The sequence below is a fragment of the Elgaria multicarinata genome, chromosome 4 (assembly GCF_023053635.1).
Source record: "Elgaria multicarinata webbii isolate HBS135686 ecotype San Diego chromosome 4, rElgMul1.1.pri, whole genome shotgun sequence".
Taxonomy (NCBI): domain Eukaryota; kingdom Metazoa; phylum Chordata; class Lepidosauria; order Squamata; family Anguidae; genus Elgaria; species Elgaria multicarinata.
In genome coordinates, this window is record NC_086174.1 from 4,934,885 (window position 1) to 4,948,886 (window position 14,002).

Here is a 14,002-nt window from a genome sequence, read left to right on the forward strand (position 1 = left end):
GCAGTATAAGAGACCATCAGAGCCAGGAAAAGACATCTAGGGGCCATCATATACAGCGAAAGAGCTGGGGAAAGGCAGGGGCCCGTCGGCCGCTTATCGAGGGAGCGGACCCAATGGAAACAGCAAACTGCCAAAGTGTAGGGCCAGGAGGTGCAGCTCGACGGTAAATCAGGGTAGGCTGAAAAGCCCCACGTTTGGATAACAAAGCACAGGGATGCCACAGAAACGTGTCCGTCCACATGGAAGTAACATATTTTAGAGTCAACTCAATCCAAGGCCAACTTCCCTGCAGGGGAAGGAGAGGGCATTACAGCTGCTGAGGCATTCAGGCGGATGTGGAAAGCCGTCGCAGAGGGCCGTCACGGCGAGCTTATGGCAGCAGCAGCGGTTTCTCTGGGACGTGCTCCTGCTGGCCTGGCTAGAAGCAGCAGGCAACCCTTGACGCCTCTCATTCGGACACGAGGAGGGGGCAGGTCTCTCGGGAGGGCTGTGAACACCTGCGCGCCACGTCCTCCCCGCTCTACTTGATGTTTTTGAGCAAGGCAGTCCGCGCGTTGACCACAGCTTTGAAGGCGTCCTCACTGCCGGGAGCCATGCACTTGTCCGGGTGGAGGAGCACTGCCAGCTTCCGATAGGCCTTGTTCACCTCGTCCCTGGAGGGCAAGACAGAAACGCATCAAGAGCTGCCACCGCAACTGCGGGCGTAATAATGAAGCCGGGTTTCAGGTAGGGCTGTGCACGGAGCCCCCGCTCCGCTCCGCCCCGCTCCCGATCCGCCTAGGGTCCGCTCTGCTCCGGAGCTCCGGCTCTGAATCGGAGCTCCGCAGAGGCAGGGGGCGGCGCCAGGTAAGGCCCCCCTCCCTCCTCCCCCTTACCTGCTTCCGTCCCGGCCTGCCGCCAGCTTCACTAGAGCCTGCGGCTCAACCAGGAACTGTAGGCCCCGCTTGCGGCCTACACTTCCGGGTTGAGCCGCGGGCTCTAGTGAAGCCAGCGACGGGCTGCAACAGACGCAGGTAAGCCCCCCCTCCCCTTTACCTGGCTCTGCTGCCGTTGCTGCACAGGCGGCGGCGGCAGGGCCAGGTAACCACCCCCTCCTTCCTCCCCCTTACCTGCCTCCTGTTTGAGTCCTCGGGCTCAGTTGAAGCAGCCGCGGGGCCGTGGACGGATACAGGTAAGACCCCCCTCCCTCCCCCCTTACCTGGCTCTGCCGCTGTCGCCGCATGGGCGGCGGCGGCAGGGCCAAGTAAACCCCCCTTACCTTTTTTGCGGAGCTCCGGATCGAGGCGAAGGATCCGCCTTCACCTCGATCAGCTCCGCTCCTCCCCCGATCCTCTTCGCCTCCGCCTTAAGGGGAGGCGAAGCACCCCGATCCGCTTCTGCTTCTCCGGTCCGAGAAGCAGAGCACAGCCCTAGTTTCAGGAGGTGGTATATGTCCTGGCTCTATCCACTGGCCCACAGGACCCAAAACAGAGCACTGAAATTACCTGAATAGTGGTATTTACAAAATGGAAAAACGCTAATCAGCACACAGCTGCTAAAATATTAAATGATGTCAAAGCAACTGGGGTGGTAAACAAAAGTTTTGTATAAATTGATCACAAGTGAACAAACGTATAACAATAATCAAGCGTAACTGAACAAATTGATCATAGGTGAACAAACATTTTATATAACAATGATCAAGCGTAACTGAACATATTGTTAACAGTACCAAACTCTCAAACAGTTTACAATAACAGAGCGATAACTGAACAGTTAAGCTACAGGCCTCCGGTTTTATTTCTACCTGTTTCACAACTGCTTCGTCAGGATCAGAACATTACAAAAGCTTAGTGCTGCTTATGGTTGGGGAAAGAGGAGGATTTGTTGAGTTTTATTCCTCATATTTCAAAAAGGCTTTTACTCATCATCATCATCATCTTACCCGCCTCTCCATCCTGATCGAGTATAAAATACATAAGACTTCCAAAAACAGATTGATTTGGATCTCAGGCCAAAAAGTCGCGAATCTCCAGGAGCAGTGAGTTCTTGACCAGCTTTGATATCATTTAATATTTGAGCAGTTGTGTGCCAATTAGCATTTTCCCATTTTGTCAAATCCAACTGCTGCCTTCTGCACTGTTGTAGAGTGGCATTTACAAACCATTATGCTTACTGGACATCAGGAAAAACTTCCTGACTGTTAGAGCAGTATGTCAATGGAATCAGTTCCCTAGGGAGGTTGTGGGCTCTCCCACACTAGAGGCCTTCAAGAGGCAGCTGGACAACCACCTGTCAGGGATGCTTTAGGGTGGATTCCAGGGGGTTAGACTCGATGGCCTTGTAGGTCCCTTCCAACTCTGCTATTCTATGATTCTATGATTCTGAATGAACAGGTCATTTTTTAAATATAAAATCAGCCAAGCAACCAACCATCTCCACTGTGACCAGTGAAACAGATGGATGAAGCAGCCTTATTACAAATACATCCAGAATTCATTGTGTTCATCTCATGCAGTTCCCCACCATTTCAAGTCAAGATGAGGAATGGCAATCATCACAGAGAGAACTTTCAGAGCCCCTCTTCCCTCCCTTCACAGCATGATCGGGAGGAGACCAAATCCAACAGCAGGGACAGGGATCAGACATGCATCATCGAGGATGCTGCCAATGCGCAATAGGGCGTCTACAGCCACTGCTGGAATCCTGGATCAGGGTTCTGGTTATGTTTCCATGGATTTACTAATTGCTGAGGAGCTGGAGGAATCAGAAGACTCAGCAGAAAACTTAAAGGTCAACGTTGCACCTGGACATTGATGTCATGATTGAATAATTGGTGACTTGGTTGTTTCAATTAAGGGATTGCAAGCAGTTGCATCATTGTACAGTTAGCCTATAAAAAGGATTGTATTCCCATGTACAGAAATAACTCAGATATCAGAAATGATCACTGTATCAGAGCTGTATTGACTGACCGTATGTAAGTATTTGTATTTGTGATTGCCATAACTGAATTATATTTTTATATGCCAGTAAAGGTTTCTTTAAACCTACTGAAAGTCTCAGTCTTAATCTGTGTCTGTGCTGAGTTTGCTGGAAACCGCTGCAAAACTCTGTTATAAGGTTATTGGCCAGAAGCCCAGTCTGGCAATAACTAAAATAAGGTTGTAAATATTAGGCCAACATATTCCAATAGCCACTAGGAGAAAGAAAAAGATGTAGAGGCACTGGCACAAAGAGGTATTTGGGAACCCTGTTGTGCAGAAAGACATTACGCACCGGCCGAGAAATGATCAGGACATCTCCCGAAGCCCTTTCTCATTCTCTCCCAGCCTAATTCTCCATTGCTGGTTTCTACACCAACGGGGACCACTCTCTACTCCATTACCTTGTGGCCCCTGGCTTGACACCCAGCATGTCCCAGCTGTCCTTGCTGCTGCGGATCCTCCGAATCGTGTCCGCTTGCTCCTTGGTGAAACTGATGCTCATGCTGGACACGGGGCGCTTTCCACCATTGTCACACAAATCAACAATGGCAGAGTAGAAAGTCTGAAAGAACACAGAAGGCAGAGTTCGCAAAAGCTTGTCTGTGCCAACCGCTCCACAATCCGAATTTTATGAACTGCCCAGAAACCTGAAACAAGGGGGAAAGGCTACCAATTTTTTTTTTGAAGAAGAAGAAGATCAAAATTCTTAATCCTACAAGCCTAAGACCTTTGAATGTTACAGAATAAGGATGACTGGAGTATGTGTGGGGGGTGGGGTGGGGTAAATTCTGCTACGCCTTGATTTGCGGTGTAATTGAACCGTTCAATCTCTCCCAGTGCAAAGGGCCAGCAAAATTCCCTGTCTTTTGAGGAGACTTCTCTGTTGAGTCTCTGAATGAACCCTTCCAGTGAAGAGGCCCGCCCAGCTCAACTGTGACTCATGCAAAAAATATGGTGGCTAGGATCCAATACAAGTGGACCAATCTTAAACTCTAAACATTCTAAATGTTTGGTAACGCTGACGTCTGAAAAGAATCAGCCTCATCTCTGAATGTGAGAAATCCTGCTCTAAGGTATATTGGGACTAGGCCATGAAGGGCTTTATAGGAAGAGGAAGAAGAGGAAGAGGAAGAGGAAGAGGAGGAGGAGGGTCAGAACAGAAAAATTGCTTCCAGAATGGTTTACGATCTAATAGACCAGCCTTCCTCAACCTGGGGCGCTCCAGATGTGTTGGACTGCACCTCCCAGAATGCTCCAGCCAGCTGGCTGGGGCATTCTGGGAGGTGCAGTCCAACACATCTGGAGCGCCCCAGGTTGAGGAAGGCTGTAATAGACAGATATGATTCAAAACGAAAAGGCACAAAGTTACAGAAATGCTAAGAGCTTCTAACCAAACTACTGGGATCTGCAAAAACCAAACTACTAAGTGTTAGTGATGGGTGAACACCCCTCCACACAATTTGGAATTGGCTCGATATTTTCAAGCTTCATCAGACAAGCTTTAAAAACACACACAACTCATCTTTTCCAAAGGCTGCTCTGCCATCCAACAATATTCCATTCATAACACTACCATGCATTACAAGCCAGGCAAATTCAAATTCCAAGACAGATAATGACAGAGTTTCATCAGTATCGTTAAGACACACCGTTTTTCATTCGGAATTTTCAGCTTCCAGCTGACTCAAACTTTGCTTCAGTGTCGCACTTGCTAGCAGCTTCTAGGCAGGCAAAAATGCAGCCTCTCTTGTACAGAGGCTAAAAAAATGCCACTTCAAAGCATTTGTTTAGGAGAGTGTACAGGACACCGTCCATTGGAAGCCAAGGGAGAGGGATGCAGGAGGACAGCGCAGGTTTTACCTGGAACATCTCATTGACTCCCTCTCCAGTCTGAGCTGAGGTCTCAAAATAAAGGAAGCCCCTGCTTTCTGCCCACAGCCGTCCTTCACTTTCGTCCACGGTGCGGAGCTTGGCACAGTCAATCTGAAACACAAATGGGAGAAAAGCATGACCCTGGCTTATAGCTACTGACCTGTACTCCATGATTTTGTCTAATCCTTTTTTAAAAGCCAGTAGTTCACATCAACCGCATTGCTTTCTGATCTGAGAGCCTTTGCAAGAGCCTAGTGTTACAAGCAAGAACCTTTCTACACTAGGGTGACCATATGAAAAGGAGGACAGGGCTCCTGTATTCTTAACAGTTGCATAGAAAAGGGAATTTCAGCAGGGGTCATTTGTATATACGGAGAACCTGGTGAAATCCCCTCTTCATCACAACAGTTAAAGCTGCAGGAGCTATACTAGAGTGACCAGATTTAAAAGAAGGCAGGGCACCTGCAGCTTTAACTGTTGTGATGAAGAGGACATTTCACCAGGTTCCCCGCATATACAAATGACACCTGCTGAAATTCCCTTTTCAATACAAATGTTAAAGATACAGGAGCCCGGTCCTCCTTTCCATAGGGTCACCCTCTTCTACGCCTTATACTCCTCTTAGAAACGGTTTACCTTGTTGGCACAAACCACAAAGACAATGTTCTCCATGTTTCCATGCGGCCCAAGTTCCTGCTTCATCTCAGCGAGCCACAAGTCAAGAGCGTCAAATGATTCCTTCTGCCCAACGTCATACACTAGGATTACGCCCTGGGTGTCCTTGTAAAACTCATTGCGCACCTTAAACAGAGCACAGGAACAAAGCAAGCAGATATTATGGACCAACAAGATGCTCCAGGAAAGAGAAGGGACCACAAGTACCATAAATCATCAGTGCACAGACTGTGGAATCATAGAATCATAGAATAGCAGAGTTGGAAGGGGCCTACAAGGCCATCGAGTCCAACCCCCTGCTCAATGCAGGAATCCACCCTAAAGCATCCCTGACAGAGGGTTGTCCAGCTGCCTCTTGAAGGCCTCTAGTGTGGGAGAACCCACAACCTCCCTAGGGAACTGATTCCATTGTCGTACTGCTCTAACAGTGAGGAGGTTTTTCCTGATGTCCAGCTGGAATCTGGCTTCCTTTAACTTGAGCCCGTTATTCTGTGTCCTGCACTCTGGGAGGATGGAGAAGAGATCCTGCCCCTCCTCCGTGTGACAACCTTTTAAGTATTTGAAGAGTGCTATCTTCAGTCTATGGGGATTTTTTTTTATCACTTGGGTGTCAGCATACAGCTGATCTGACATAATCTACACAGGCAAAAAATGCAACTCCAGGATTCACCTGCAATGCTATCACCTGAACCGTTTCAGGAAAGGCAGCTTTGGCTGTACACAGCAAGCCCATGCTTCATTGCACACGACTAAATCTGCCCCAGCATAAATATAATATGGGGATGAGACAAGGTGACCCATCCGTTCCATCTTGAAAAGCAAGGAGGATGCAATAATCATGTGGGTTGAAATGGATTTCATGTTACGCTTGCACAAGATGACGGAGTCCTACTACAGCTGTAGGATGGTCAACTGAGTACTCCACTGTAGTTACATGTTATGGATAGTAGGTTATGGCATCACGTGGACCTTATTGGAGCAACCACTTGGACTCCAACAGATTATTTTTAGGCCATCTTCTCAAAGCAGAGTAGGATTTATTAGATTGTAAGCCTATGCGGCAGGGCCTTGCTATTTACTGTTTTACTCTGTACAGCACCATGTACATTGATGGTGCTATATAAATAAATAATAATAATAATAATAATAATTTACAAATAGGAAATAAATATACAATGCAACACTATAAAAAACAAAATTATATTAGCGTGTTTATTTTAACATACATTCTAGCTTTAAAAGGGGGTTGAATAAATTTCTAGAGGCAAAGGCTATCCATGGCTACTAGCCCTGATGGTTGTGTGCTATCTCCAGTATCCGAGGCAGTAAGCCTGGGTGCACCAGTTGTTGGGGAACATGGGTGGGAGGGTGCTGTTGCACCATGGCCTGCTTGAGGGTCCCTGGCTGATGACTGGTTGGCCACTGTGTGAACAGAGTGCTGTGTGGTGGGACCCGAAAAGGCAGGTCCCCGTGGTTCGCTGAGTGGTGGTCACAGACTCTCAAGACACAATTTCTCTCTCTTTAGAAGGTTTATTACAAGCAGCGCTGCAAGGTGACAGTCTCAGAAGACCTGAGGAACTGAGGAAGCCCAACAATTTCAGGAAAGGTTAACATATTTATAGGGTCAGTTCCCCTCAGACACAATGGCAGAACATTCACACCAATCATAATACAGCTCTGCAATACAATAACCAATGAGAAGCAAAGCATTTAGGCATGTACAGAGTTTAAGTACTTCTCTGACTAGAATACCATAAATGGGTATTGCAATAGTTACAGGAAATGCATCTCTATCTGTTTCCTTTTCTTGGTTAGCTTGCCTTAAAAATATCTCACTCCACCCTCTATCTGTCTAACCGTCTGTCTTGTGACATGGTTTCAGCATCAGCTTAATTGTGAAAGCAATTGCAGCCTTAAAAATATGTTTTAATTAAGCAGGAAGCCATGAACTTTATGGTTTATAGAGCTAATGATTTATAGCGCCATTTTCCTATACCTGTGGGCATGGGTAAAAGAATCACCCAGCTTGATTTCCTCAACAGCTGGACTAGATGGTCCCTTCGTGTGATCCAGCCTCAGGTCACTTCTTATGTTCTTACACCATGAAGCCATCTACCAGGGCCAGAAATATTTGGATCTATGTCCTGACTTCATCACCAGAAATCTGCCATCTTGCTTACCTCATAGAAGAAGGGGTGTCCAGCCATGTCAAAAATATTCACTTTGATTTCTCGGTCCCGAACCTGCACTCTGAAAGAAAGACAGCCATGAGATTCAAGTATTACAAACACCTTTCTGTCCAGCACTAAATTCAGGTGTTCTGTGATACAGGCATTAGCAAGCATGTCAACATGAAAGTTGATCCACCAGCACACCTGAATTCTCATGTGGACATTTAGGATTGGATAATAAAAAAAAATCCAGGGTAAATTTGTGAAAAGGATTAGTAATTGGACAAACAATCAGTGAAAGGAGACCTCAAAAAAATCAGATTATAAACTCTCCTTCCTCTGAGGATTTCACTAGTATCACACTAAGGCAGCCTTCCTCAACCTGGGGCGCTCCAGATGTGTTGGACTACAATTCCCAGAATGCCCCAGCCAGCTCGGCTGGCTGGGGCATTCTGGGAGGTGCAGTCCAACACATCTGGAGCGCCCCAGGTTGAGGAAGGCTGCACTAAGGGATTGTTTGGACACTCAAAGTATTCTCCAGGTTATACATATACCGGCTATCTACAGGGACACATTCTTCTGAAAAATGCAAAATGCAATGAGATGCCAACAGATATATACGCAACCTTAGAGCAGTGGTTTCCAGCAATATCACGGCAGCAAAATGATGAATGATTGCAGTGGTTGAACAATCAGACCATGATTTCCAGTCTTTCTCTCTTACATAGACATATGCTTTGCCTTAATTCTCACCACATCAGACTATTTTCAGGAACTGCTGTGTGAAACTGTTGTCTGCTCTGAACGAAGGGTACTCACTTGGTGACACCATAATCAATGCCGATTGTTGCAAGGTATTTGGGCACAAACCTCTTCTCACAGTATCGCTTTATAATGCAGCTCTAAAAAGCAAAAGAATGGTGAATTTTACCAAATTGACTACGCTGTCCATTCAGCCCTCTGTGTGACGTGTTTTGCAACGCTAATTGCAATGTACATCCTTTTAAAAACATACATCTCCTGTATGCGTGCGTGTGAGAGAGAGAGTCTGATAAACATTATACAATTTAAGCAATTGTAAATTCTGTTATCATCTCAAAATGGTTAAAAGTATCAGTTTTCTATTTTAAAAGTCCCATAATTTACATCTTCCCAAAGATTCTTATATTTCCATCTTATTATAACTGTTTTTCATACAGTGCCATCAGTGTATACAGCACATTACAGACTTCCATAGACAAAAATAGAAGGCTTCCTTTCATCAAGCTTACATACAGCCATATTGAAATCCTCATTATCCACAAAAATGACTGAAAGAAAGCTCCCAGAATTGTGTTTTCAGAGGGGATATAGACAATCCATATTATTTCTATTGTTTCTGAATGCTTCTTTACTAAAGGTTTGTGGGTGGGTTTTTTTAACTCACTGAAACAAAACAAGAATGAGGGGAGACGTGATAGCACACTTCAAATACTTTAAAGGCTGTCACACAGAGGAGGGCCAAGATCTCTTCTCGATCCTCCCAGAGTGCAGGACACGGAATAATGGGCTCAAGTTAAAGGAAGCCAGATTCTGGCTGGACATCAGGAAAAACTTCCTGACTGTTAGAGCAGTACGACAATGGAACCAGTTACCTAGGGAGGTGGTGGACTCTCCCACACTAGAGGCCTTCAAGAGTCAGGTGGACAACCATCTGTTAGGGATGCTTTAAGGTAGGTTCCTGCAATGAGCAAGGGGGTTGGACTTGATGGCCTTGTAGGACCCTTCCAACTCTACTATTCGATGAGGACTAGGACTGCCACTCCCATGTGAACCCACGTGCTCCAGAATCCCTACTTAGCCAGAGTCCCTGTCTCCTGGTCTTTATTATTATTATTTGGCCTTTTGAGGATATTAGAATTCTTGCTGCCAGTTGTTAAAGCGGTCATTCTTCAGGGTTCAGATCCCTCTTGAGTCTCTCAAAGTTAATTCAGGGGAGGGGGGATGCATCTTGATGCTAATGCACATGCATGTAAATGTATGTGCATGAATGCTAAGGAACATTCAGCGGCTGCTGAAGCTGGTGAGGTGTATATTTAACTGCTGACAGCCCAGTTACATTTTTTCCTCGTATGTCTTTAACCAAAACCATAAAAACACACTTGGCTTTAAAATGACAGGTGGAATAAATGTATACAGCATAAACCAAGGGAAGAAGAGCCTTCAGCATTGTCAAATAGCGTGCCTACACACACGTGTGTATACAGGGGTGTTCCTTAGCATGAAAAAAGTGTCCCTATATCATCTGCGAAAAGCAAGAGTCTCACAGTCCTTAGCACTGAGTGAAAAGAAATCTCCATAAGAACATAAGAAGGGCCCTGATGCTGGATCAGACCAAGGGTCCATCTAGTCCCACAGTGGTCAAGCCAGCCATCGGCCAGGAATGAACAAGCAGGACATGGTGCAACAGCACTCTCCCACCCATGTTCCATAGCAACTGCTGAACACAGGCTTTCTGCCTTTGACACTGGAGATGGCACACAACCATCAGGGCTAGTAGCCATGGATAGCCTTCGCCTCCAGGAATTTATCCAACCCCCTTTTGAAACCATCCAGACTGGTGGCCATCACTACATCTTGTGGTAGTGAGTTCCATAATTTAACTATGCGCTGTGTGAAGAAGTGTGTCCTTTTATTTGTCCTGGATCTCCCACCAATCAGTTTCATGGGATGACCCCAGGTTCCTCCCTACCTCCCTCAACTGTCACCTGACAGCAGCCATTCCATCAGGCGACAGCAAAGGGAAGGGTAGCAGGGCCACTGCACTGGCTCAGCTGAGAGACCAGCACATTTCTTTAAAGTGGTATCCTGAGATCATCATTACTGGAAGCCCCGCTCTGGGTTTTGCCGGTCAAAAGTGAGGCCATTAGCAGCAAAGGACAGAGGCTTTTCTATAGCGCAGCCTTCCAACCTGGTGCCCCGCAGATATGTTGGAGTACAACTCCTGATGGTATCCCATCAGCCACTGCTGCAAAAGAACCAATCCCAGCAGCACTCCTAAAATGGTCCTCGCTCCTTTCGCTGCTCTTGCCAGGGAACTCTGTAGCCAGAGGGAACAGTTCATTCAATGCAACGGGAAACTCCATGGAGCCCACCACACAACATGCCAACGCAATGGTTGTGCAGGAACTCTCCTCTGCACAGTGTGGATATTTAGTGTGGAGTATTTCTCCCCCAGACAACACAATTCTCAACGGTGGTGTAAAAACTCCACCACGGAGTTTTATTATTATTTGTATCCCGCCTTTTGCCCAATACTGGGCCTCAACTGCACAGCGTTGCCTGAACTGAGCCGTTAGGTTTGTTCATCAAGGTGTTTCTTAAGGAGTTAAGTGTCTTATAGTGGATAAAGGTGTCAGACTAGGTAACCAGGGAGACCAGGTCTGCCATTCAGCCATAAAGCACACTGGGCAACCTCAGCCAGGGAAGGCAGAGAAATGGGATAAAAATACTACTACTATTATGGAAGTCAGTCACAAGAATGGTTCATCAAACCTTCCATTGATGGGTATTATGAAGACAGTTAAGACCATACCTTTCCAGCAAACTTTTGTGGGAAAGATAGTGGGCCCATTCAGGAGACACCTCAAACCTTGGCTTTAACCACGGTGGTTAAGCCAGAAAGCCAGGCTGTGTTCAGAAGACACCTTAAACCACGGCTTTAACCATGGTAAATAAAGCACAAAGGCATATTCACAATGGTTAAAGCCGTGGTTTAAGGTGTCTTCTGAACAGGGCTGCCATTTATTCCAGATTTATTTGTATTAATGCACTGAATGTGGTTTATATTGACTTTGGTTTTACTCTGTTATATTCATTATGGATTTTTGTATTTGGTTGTATAAGGCGCTTTGAGACTACTTTTTGCAGTATGAAGCAAATTTAATTAATAATAATGAAAACTAACTTTCTTCCCAGGGTTGTTGTGAGAGAGCTTTTGGCACATTGTTTTAACTGCATCTATTGCTTTTAAATTATATATTGTTTTAGCTTGGATTATGGTTTAATTTGTTTTTAACTGTATATTTATTGTTTTATACTGTATGTTTTTATCTGTACGCCGCCCTAAGATCTTAGTAATATAGGGCGGGATATAAATATTTTAAATAAATAATAAATATTGGGTGGTATAAAAATGTATTAAATAAATGATTATATATATGAATGGGGGGGGGGGGGAGAGGGAGAGAACAATTTCATACGCCTTAACCTCCTTCAAAGAAAGGCAAGACAGAATTATAAGAAAATTACATTTTAAAGTAATTTTTGACCTAGGGTGACCATATGGAAAGGAGGACAGGGCTCCTGTATCTTTAACAGTTGCACAGAAAAGGGAATTTCAGCAGGTGCTGTTGGAAAAGTGCCCTCTCTGAGGCAGAGTTGCTACGGTAGTTGCTAAAGAAAAATTGCAAAGTTGGAATATCTGGGCCGGAGCATTCCTAGATAACCAAAAATCAAGTTAATGTTCTCTTAAGGAACAGAGAGTACCTCTCTCTTTGTGTTGGTGCTTGCCAAAAGAACATGCCATGTATTCTCTTTTCAGCTAGAAATTTCCTGTTAGATGGTGTCTACGTCTGCAGCACCAAAGAAGATACTGTATAAAACCTAGCTACCTCCCTTGCGAGGTAGGCACATGCTTTGCAGCAGTTAGCTCCTTGCGTCTCTTATTCTGCAGAATAAACATTGCTAGACCCACACTTCATCTCCTCTCCTCCTTGTGTGCTGTATCGGACTTCGTACACCAGGGAACGAGCTATTTTTTGCAACAGCGCCATTTGTATGCATGCAGCACCTGGTGAAATCCCCTCTTCATCACAACAGTTAAAGCTGCAGGAGCTGTACTAGAGTGACCAGATTTAAAAGAGGGCAGCTTTAACGGTGGTGATGAAGAGGGAATTTCACCAGGTGCTGCATGCATACAAATGGCACCTGCTGAAATTCCCTTTTCAATACAACTGTTAAAGATACAGGAGCCCAGTCCTCCTTTCCATAGGGTCACCCTATTTTGACCCAGAAGCCTTTGCGCCTTGGCCACCGAACTGGCGCACATCGCCTCATTCCACGCTGAAAACACCTCAACTGTCATAACGGTCCAATCAGAGAGGAGCGCCTGATTGGCTGTCGGCCTTGTCATTCCCCCCGCCTCGGGCCAATAAGGCGGCTCTTCTCCTATTCCCCTCCTCCTCCTCTTCTTACCTTGCCCACCTCCGCGTTGCCCATGGAGATGACTTTGATCCTCAACGACTTGCGCGTCTCCTTCCGCTTCGCCTCCATCTCCGAGGAGTAGAGAAGGCCTCTCTCTTCACCGAGGCTGGGTATCGGCTCAGGGCCCCCCGACAAGTCCGCCGCTCGGAGCCCCGGCCCGCGCCCTTACCTCCGCCACCCCGCTCTCCATGGTCCGCTCGGCGCTGCCGCTGCTGCCAGGGCCCAGGCGACGCTTCGCGAGGCTTCCCGATCTCGCGAGAACTGGCCCAAGAACGCTCCTCGGGCCGCGCAACGCGAGAGCTAGGAAACCTCGCGAGACTAACGGCGTCGCCTCTTTTCGAACGCAGGCTTGGTGACCGCACAGGTCTCTTGGTCTCTACTCAGAATTAAATCCAAATGAGCTCAGTAGGTCTTATTCCCAGATACGTGGGGTTAAGCTTGAAGGTTGCCCTCGTAGTCCCACTTACCCGGGAGTAAACCCCGCTGAACTCATTAGGACTTACTTCTGAGTAGACACCAACAGACCTGTGCGGTAACCAAGCCTGCGTTTGAAAAGAGGCGACGAGTTTAGTCCCGCGAGATTTTCTAGCTCTCTTTGGACTGCAACTCCCATCATCCCCAGCCAGCACGACCTATTCTGGCAGGGAATGATGGGAGTCGCAGTCCAATACATTGGAGGATGGGGAGCCAGGGCTGCTGCTGCTGCTTTTTCCTAAGACTGAAGAGCCAGGGAATTTGCTGCATCTATTTAAGGCTTGATCTGCTCACCAGATTTTAAACACTGGTTTAGACCAGGGGTAGAAGGACAGTTGCTGCCTGGTTGCTTATTTTTCATTTATATATATATATATGGTTGGAAATGCAGTTTGATCCATAATGCCAGAGAAAAAGGATAGCTGTTAAACCGAACTTTTGTAGACAAATATGGTACCTGCAGTGGTTTTATTTATTTATAATGCTCCCAGTTCAAAATTTTGGAGCGGTGTAGAAGATAATATAAAAACATTAAAGTAGATTTTTTAAAAAACAGCAAAATGCAAAGTGAAACGCGGCTGGTCATCAAAGGAAGGCTTC

General features: G+C 46.2%; 1 protein-coding gene across 1 annotated transcript; it reads right to left on the reverse strand.

The window, feature by feature from the left end:
* Positions 1-230: 230 nt before the first annotated feature.
* DNAJC27 (DnaJ heat shock protein family (Hsp40) member C27) lies at positions 231-13,156 on the reverse strand. Its single transcript, XM_063123771.1, has 7 exons — positions 12,920-13,156; positions 8,504-8,586; positions 7,694-7,763; positions 5,475-5,639; positions 4,827-4,949; positions 3,368-3,528; positions 231-653 (listed from the first exon to the last, which is right to left on the reverse strand). Exons 1-7 carry the CDS (start codon positions 12,995-12,997, stop codon positions 521-523), a joined length of 813 nt encoding a protein of 270 aa, XP_062979841.1. The 5' UTR covers positions 12,998-13,156; the 3' UTR covers positions 231-520.
* Between the last annotated feature and the right edge of the window lie 846 nt (positions 13,157-14,002).

What these genes read in the sequence shown, in the direction of transcription:
- DNAJC27 (XM_063123771.1), bottom strand. Translation starts at nt 12,997, where the DNA reads ATGGAGGCGAAGCGGAAGGAGACGCGCAAGTCGTTGAGGATCAAAGTC. An exon ending in GCAACGCGGAGGTGGGCAAG is followed by an intron (nt 8,587 to 12,919) that starts GTAAGAAGAGGA and finishes TTTGCTTTTTAG; the next exon opens with AGCTGCATTATAAAGCGATA. An exon ending in GACACCCCTTCTTCTATGAG is followed by an intron (nt 5,640 to 7,693) that starts GTAAGCAAGATG and finishes GCTCTGTTTAAG; the next exon opens with GTGCGCAATGAGTTTTACAA.